Source organism: Perkinsus marinus, assembly GCF_000006405.1.
Source record: "Perkinsus marinus ATCC 50983 genomic scaffold scf_1104296953336, whole genome shotgun sequence".
NCBI lineage: Eukaryota > Perkinsozoa > Perkinsida > Perkinsidae > Perkinsus > Perkinsus marinus.
The window spans coordinates 185,701-193,181 of NW_003208496.1; the positions used below are offsets into that span (position 1 = coordinate 185,701).

The 7,481-nt window shown below is 47.6% G+C and overlaps 2 protein-coding genes across 2 annotated transcripts in view; one reads left to right on the forward strand and one right to left on the reverse strand.

The window, feature by feature from the left end:
* The window catches only part of Pmar_PMAR000456 (mitochondroal chaperone, putative), a gene marked incomplete at both ends in the record, with an annotated part of 3,512 nt that extends 744 nt beyond the window's left edge, over window positions 1-2,768 (forward strand). Inside the window, 10 exons of the mRNA XM_002776553.1 lie at window positions 406-526; window positions 714-830; window positions 877-1,002; window positions 1,102-1,171; window positions 1,383-1,484; window positions 2,055-2,138; window positions 2,185-2,267; window positions 2,318-2,443; window positions 2,488-2,596; window positions 2,642-2,768. Coding sequence (XP_002776599.1) covers window positions 406-526; window positions 714-830; window positions 877-1,002; window positions 1,102-1,171; window positions 1,383-1,484; window positions 2,055-2,138; window positions 2,185-2,267; window positions 2,318-2,443; window positions 2,488-2,596; window positions 2,642-2,768 — 1,065 coding nt within the window. The remainder of the gene's footprint in view (window positions 1-405; window positions 527-713; window positions 831-876; window positions 1,003-1,101; window positions 1,172-1,382; window positions 1,485-2,054; window positions 2,139-2,184; window positions 2,268-2,317; window positions 2,444-2,487; window positions 2,597-2,641) is intronic.
* Window positions 2,769-3,720: 952 nt separating this feature from the next.
* The window catches only part of Pmar_PMAR000457 (tRNA pseudouridine synthase D, putative), a gene marked incomplete at both ends in the record, with an annotated part of 4,094 nt that continues 333 nt past the window's right edge, over window positions 3,721-7,481 (reverse strand). Inside the window, 13 exons of the mRNA XM_002776554.1 lie at window positions 3,721-3,810; window positions 3,860-4,073; window positions 4,320-4,409; window positions 4,463-4,573; window positions 4,807-4,898; window positions 4,948-5,043; window positions 5,091-5,226; window positions 5,271-5,420; window positions 5,603-5,757; window positions 6,418-6,562; window positions 6,880-7,019; window positions 7,199-7,327; window positions 7,376-7,397. Of these exons, the coding sequence (XP_002776600.1) occupies window positions 3,721-3,810; window positions 3,860-4,073; window positions 4,320-4,409; window positions 4,463-4,573; window positions 4,807-4,898; window positions 4,948-5,043; window positions 5,091-5,226; window positions 5,271-5,420; window positions 5,603-5,757; window positions 6,418-6,562; window positions 6,880-7,019; window positions 7,199-7,327; window positions 7,376-7,397 (1,570 nt within the window). The remainder of the gene's footprint in view (window positions 3,811-3,859; window positions 4,074-4,319; window positions 4,410-4,462; window positions 4,574-4,806; window positions 4,899-4,947; window positions 5,044-5,090; window positions 5,227-5,270; window positions 5,421-5,602; window positions 5,758-6,417; window positions 6,563-6,879; window positions 7,020-7,198; window positions 7,328-7,375; window positions 7,398-7,481) is intronic.

Consider the following 7,481-nt stretch of genomic DNA (forward strand, 5'->3'; position numbering starts at 1 on the left):
TTTGGTGCTGGTTTCGGCCTAGTGGGCGTAGGCGCCGTTATGGGCCTCCTGAGGAGCTCCAGTAAGTATCTCTACGCTGTCCTTGCCAGTGGGGGAATATATATTTGGTCCATTCGTGGGTTTACGGGGAATTTTATATAAAAACCAATGATAATTTTTCCGGAAATTTCCTCGGAATTTCCATTTTTTTTCACCAACATGTGTAAAAAAACCTCATCCTCTTATTACGGTGAGGGAATCCTCTTCTTCAGCAACGAGCTTGCAAACGGTGTTCCGTCGGCGAGCACTGTGTTCGTTGGAAATTCCTAGTAAGGACTACTCATACCAGTGGGTCATGCAGTGGCTGGTGGCCAACAACGGCAACTATACTCAGCATATAGGTACAGCTGATGTGCTTACCTTTAGGGGGGAGGGGTCCTATCGTGCTCAGGAGTCGAGACTAACCACTGTAAAGATATGGCCGGCCGGATGACGACGTCGTTTGATTTCATCCCTAGTACTGGTCGGCACTTTATGAAGTTTAATGGTACGTGGAGGCACGTCGAATCAGTGTTGGAGTATATGTTTGCTTTTCTCATCTGAATTCGGGAATTTTCTTACTAATTATGGAAGTTTTCATAAGAATTTGGGTAAAAAATTGTACAGAAACCATAAAAAAATTTCCCAAAAATTTTCCCAATATTCCTCCCCCCCCCCCCTATGGAGGCTAACAGGTGCCTGGATGTTGGTGGAGCGGGAAAGGAACAATTCGACGGTGGACATTACTACCGGCTCTCCGTGGGAGACTCTCACACTTACAACACTAGCATGGAACGTTGGGAAATTTGAAGGTATCATCATTTCGCTTCTGCGATGGGTGTTAGTCGCCCTCATCAGAGCTCCTTGTGGAGGCCCAGAGTATGGCGGCGAACAGGGAAGAGGGCAAGACGGTCATATACAATGCTACTGGTCATGAATGGCGTCCCTTTGGGAACCCCAAAACTGTACGGCCATTCGAATCAGGTGAGGATTACAACAAAAATGGGCTTTCTAGCGTGAATAATCGAAGTCTAACAAGCCTAGTGATTTTTCTATAGCGGTTGGTGTGGTCGTTGATATCAGTGATCCTGGACGGCGCAGCTGCTGAGACCATCGCCTCAGACGTGAAGGAGTTCCTCTCTACTGGCTCCTGGTAAGGGCGTCATCCGCGTCTTCTCTCCCCAGTGGTGTAATACATGATGCTCCCTTTCTTCAGCTGAGCTCATCATAGGAGTTTTCACATGATTTCGGGTAGAAATATTCAAAAACCAACAAGAAAAATTTCCTCAGAATTTTCATATTGGCACCAACACATGTTGGTGCCAATATTTTTCCACACTGCCTCTCCCACCCTAGCCGGTCAGGTATCTACAGCGTGGTATACCCTATCGTAGGGGCTACCTATTTTATGGCCCTCCGGGGTGTGGGAAGACCAGCTATATAATGGCTTTGGCTGGCCACATACAGTACTTACTACCTTTCTTTTTTCGCTTCCTGTTACCGTCGTGATAGAATCCATATGAAGGAAAAACGAGTATACACACTGAAATTTTTCGAGTAGTAGAGAAAAACGATCATTCGTCGTAGGAGAAATACTGTATCGGAGTAATGCGTATGAAAAAGTGCCCTTCAAGGCCGTCCTCCTGAGCCGGGTTCGATCCCCAGTCGCGGCGCTCGTCCGTAAGGCGAGTCATTTCTCGAGAATAACATAATACCCCTTAGGATGCAGTAGCACAGCTAGTATAGAATATAATGATATCAATGGAGTTTCACGACCCTAGTGATATGAAAAACACTAGTGAAAAATATATTTCACGAATACTGCATATCACCGCGAATATCGGGTTTTCACAGAGTATTACGACGCCACTTCACGTGAAACGGGTGAAACTCCGATATAGATTGAATATTCGACAACATTTGGTATCAATCCATCTGATTATCTATGTATTATTTTCATAACCTTATAAACATATTATGATGATACATTAATGATAATCTATTTATAAATAGTACCACAGCTAGGCGCTGCTGAGGTACAATATAGCGGTTCTTAACCTCGGCGATCCGACCATGTCCGATGACCGTCTACAGCGCCTTCTAGCCACGGTCCCTCCCAAGTAACCATCACAGACTCTCTGGTCGTGGTGAAGGTGTTCCCCTCAGATGCCTTATCCTTCTCGAAGATGTCGATTGTGTTTTACCGGAGTACGAGCCTTCTGAAAAACCACAAGACCCCCGACGCCAGGGTGACTGGCCATGCTCAGCCGATAGTCTCTGTCGTCCTTCTCCCCCCCAGGCATACGTCCTATGACCTTTTCTGGTCTCCTTAACGCCTTGGACGGTGTGGGGTCTACTGAGGAGCGCCTTGTTTTCATGACTACCAATAGGCCCTCTTTCCTCCCGCCAGTTTTGGTCCGTCCAGGTTGGTGCTATTGCATGTTTAAAGCGGTGGACTGCTGTTATCAGGTAGAGTGGACGTAAAAGTCCACGTCGGCCTGGCGACTCGTGACCAGATGCAGCGAATGTTTATGCGATTCTACCCTGACTCGACTGAATGGGCGGAGGAATTCGCGCGGTGGGTTCGACTTCACAGTAGGAAGTGAGTTTACGCTGAGCTCAGGAAACTCGAGGGGACGCCATTGTCGCTAGCAGACATACAGGGGTATTTTCTTTTCTTCAAGAATGACCCGGAAGGATGTCTGGAGAATGTCGGGGAATTCGCCGAGCGTGTTAAGAGCCAACGGTGAGGTCCTGCTCACTAGTTTTATAGTACCAGTGGATGCATATGTGCGATATGAGAATTCATCATTGCTTTGTTTTCTACTTAACGTCGTTAATAGAAGTCGATGCGTCTCGGGTATTTCATCAGCAGTCGGCTGGAAATGATTTTTCGTTAGAAGCGGGGAAATTATTGAAAATTCGGACCCGTAGTGTTGCATGGGTTCCCTCCTAGGTCTGGCTTGGAAGAAGAAGATCGAAGCACGTCCTCATCCATCCTTACCAAACGAGATGAGAGACCCTCTTCTGACGGTACCACAGAGGAAGCGCGAGATGCCTCGAATAGCATGTCTGCCTCTGCTGGATAGTCCTCCATGGATTGTGTGTGTATTCGACCGTTTCTGGTACGCTTAGATATGACTAAAGTTAATTCAGTTTGGGTAGCAAGAGGTTGTTTGCTACGATCATCATCAGTGCCGTCGTGATGTTCTCTGTACTTTCAAACACTGAGGGGGTTATTGGACAAGCTTGCTGAGTTGGGTTAACTCACCCGATAAGGATGCCCACGTGATCGAACGATTCACTGATGCCTGTTCTGTGCACGGGTGTGTAGTAAACTCGGCATGGCACTTACTCTTGTGATCTTCCAGAGCTCCTCACGTGGGACATTTGGAGCTCAAACACTAGAAAATTAACCGCTAATTTTTTGGCGCGTTTGAACCTTGACAGGGGCGTGTTCTAAAGGGTGGCATACACAAGTTGTGTATTCTATCAATTATTATTCCACAGCTGGTATGCACAGGTGTAGATGAGGTCTCTGTCGTGCCTTCGGGGCGTGATGAAGCGTGTCGTTCGGCAAGAGCGCAATCGGTGGTTGTGATTATAGTTGATCTCAGCTCAGAACCTCCAACACCAGAATGATTCGATCAGAAACGTGAACAGAAACGTTGAATTCGTGCAGAACATGTCAATTCAACTGATTCAATCGCCGCCACCAAGCTGCCCAAGATCTTGATGAACCCCAAGCTCGCGTAAGAGCATCGTCGCATAGCTTCCACGAGGCAGGTAGAACTAAAACCAAGCGAGAGTAACCGGACGCCAGCACCCACTGTGGAATCACATCGAGGAGCATGTTCCGCTTGATGTTTTCTCCCCAGTCAAGTTTCCATTCTTCCTCAGAATGTAGTGCCACCGGCTTCACCACTAGAGGGCGCGCTATGGTTTTAATGACAACTCGGCATCCAACATTAGGGGTGAGGTCGAAGTCGATACCCTCTCGTGCCCATGGACCTATCTCGCCGAGGTTTACTGATTCTTCAATCAGATCGCGATACCTGTCAAAGCAAAGCTACCACCACAGCTATGCTACTGCTGTTTCACCCCAGCTCTCGAATATGCGAGTGGAGAGTAGTGGAGACCCGATGACACTATTTGCCATTGTGTTACGAGCTAATTCATGGCAGAGCACATATAGGGTTGCCAATAGGTTCGGGACTAGCTCCGGATGGGTGAACGACACAGGACACTACTACGAGTAATGCATACGACACTACTCTCCACTGTGTGAAAGGATAACGTACAGTGTTTGAACGTCTACTCCAGCCTCGCGTACAGGGCAACGGTCTGTCGACATACCCAGCAGAGGTATCCGAATGTCAGTCAATGCAAACCTGGAAATGATGCCTTCATAGCAGTGGTGCTCGCACATCGAAGAACTCCATACTTGCGCGCTTCCTCTTCGGACTGGACAAGCGCAAGCTCCTCCAAGTTGTCGCCAGCGCCAACAGCAACGAGGTCGCCCACCTGCACAGTCAAGCCTCCTGTCTTTATACGCCTGAGAAAGTCCGACATAACAGAACAAACTGAATGGAATTTTTTCTTCACCGGCTCGCGAGGCGATTCCATAAGCACGCAGTGTATGCATTGGGGAAAAGATGAATAACACTTCGCGGGAGCCGTTTCACTGCTTGACGATACTTCCAATGTTCACCGTCATCACCAACAATCAGAAGCGCGTCGATCCACCTGCAACGAGTGAGGGAACGAATATCGATTCGAGATTGCCACCAGTTGAGGTCTCTATTGTTCTCAGTGGACAGATGCCTGAGCGACGATACAGCCTTTGCCGAATCGCCATCCAGTAACCATTGCCTGAATACCTAACACGGACCGTAGCCTGGCAGTTCCCCAAACAACCATTGAGGCCACCTCAGCTTGCACAGTGTCGTCCCCTTCCGGTGGCTTCATCCAGTTCCGTATAGCCCTCTTGTAGTCCTTACATAAAATGGCTCCACCGATACGAACCTGTGAAGGACCTGTAAGACACCATTTGCCGAGGTAAACGATCGAACATGTTGAGAGCCTCCGTCCAGGGCCCATCCGAAACGCTGCAGACCAAAGTAGTTGATAAAGCCGACTTTCCGCAGGGACTCCAGCCGCTCCGACGCGCCCTTTTGGACTCCACGAACGCGCACGCGGAAGAAATTCCTGATCACATACATCGGAGTCACCGTTGGACAGAACTCACCTACCCCATGAGCATCCCGTACTGGAGCTTCCGGGACGTGTTATCGGCCTCGAAATTATCAACTTGTGCCCAACCCCGCTTGAGAGTGCTGCATAGATCCTCTATGGAGAACTGGATCTCTGCTGGGCTGTGTGTAGCTGGTAAAGTGGCGAACCTAATACAAGGTGAAAGACCTAGTTAGGTCGCTCCGTGGCACGAGCTACATGTACTGCATGTGTCGTCGTTGACAACATGGAAATTCCGAGGAAATTTTTGGGAAATTCTCATTGGTTTCTGTATACTTCTACTCGAAAACTTTCAAACTCAGCCGAGGAAAGCGACCATGCTGGCACGTACTGATATGTGAGTCCCCTTTTGTCTTTCAACCCAGCGAAGTGCAGAGAGTCCCGTGGGAGTTTCAGCTTTCGCTCGAGATGACTTTGCAATGTGGGCATGTCGATATTCACCTTATGCAAGACGAAGCGCCATCGCGCCCGCCCTGTGAGGCCAGTCTGGGAGTAGGCTCGGCACCAGGACGCTCGAACTGGATACGTCTCCTGACCGTCACACTCGCAGTCGCTGATCAGATCTCAGATTTAAAGCGAACTGACCAGCCACCGTCAATGACAGTGTTGTAATATATGTTTGCTTTCCTCAGCTGATTTTGAGAGTTTCCTCACTAATTGTAGGAGTTTATATACAAACTAGGGTAGAAATGTAAAGTAACCCTCCAGAATTTCCTAAAATTTCCTCAGAATTTTTACATTGTCGCCAACATATGTTTATATTTTTCCATACTCATCGTCACTGTGTGGAAAAATACGCACATGGTCAACTACATATGTTGGTGAAAATATCAGAATTCTCTTTGGTTTCACTGTAAACTCCTATAATTCCTGAGCTCAGCTGAGGAAAGCAAACATATATTTCAACACTGCATCATCGGGCAGAACAAATCCTACTCACTGAAGCAGACTAAGGAGCGTATTCTCTCCTAGGCAAATTCGACAAATCTGCGTTTCTCGTCAACGAATGAGAGTTTTGAGCTGAAACTTTAACAGAGCATAGATATAATGATTAACTATTATATACTCGAATGAAACTCTAATATTCGGAACCGTTACCGAGATCTGAGAAAAACACCACCCAGTTTACACGCATGGTGATTTCACCTGGTCAGCGTTCTCCTCTGAATTGAATGAAAACTGCACTTCCTTTAATTTCAAGCGAATCCTTGCTCTGAAATCTTCAAGATGCGTTTCAGCGGCAACTCCTGGAGGCACTCGGAAACGCATATCCAAAACTTGCGGGGAGTACCTGAAGTAATGCAGTCACGCAGCCGGAAGAAAATCTTCCACTGAGTTTTTCGGCAAGCACAGTAGAGATGTATGCCAAAGCACTCGCATATCGAAATTGACACGCTCGGGAAGATTCCCAGAAAAGGGTTGATAAATTGTAGTTATTTCATTTTCGACGCACCCTTATTACGATCTTTCGTCTTGATATTTTATTTAATGCGTAACCATACCACACCAACCGGAAAACCTCCAAAAACTTATCCACTAGCACTCAGTGCGTGTATGAGTTTATCAAAGTCCAACGCCGACAACACAACTATACCGCTCCCGACTGACCCTGCCATATAGAAGCTCATGAACTTCCTCACTCCTTGTCCATCGAGTACTTCAGCAAGCATAGCGCTAGTCTCGGCGTCCGATGACAAGCTCAGCATAGTCTTATCCGCGAAAAACTTAGAGCTCACTGAGCAGACTACCTGGGGGGAACTCATGCTCCTCAGGGAACCATTCAGGAACCTATAATGTTCCCGGGGAGGAACTCACTTTGAATTTTCCACGGATGGCTAGGAATACATTCTTCAATCAGTTTCCCATGTCAATGTTCAAACCCTAGGGGACGTTATTTTTCAAAACTAGATGGGCCCCTGATCCTCACCTCCTCCTCCTCAGTGATTCGGAGCATAGCCCCTCGTATTTTCTTAACGTCACTCTTAGTGAAAGAAGACGCCAGTTCGCATACCAAAACGTGATTCCAAGTAGGAGAGTCAACAACGCCAGCGTTCGCCTGAATATTCACAACTAGGCCGACTGCCTTTCAAGGGCTTCGGCTCACTCTGTGAATGTCGATGACATCCCTATGTTCTTCAGAGCTTCCTCACCACAGCACTCAATGACGACGCTCTTGCCTCGTCGCGCTCATAGAATAACTGACCACGCAG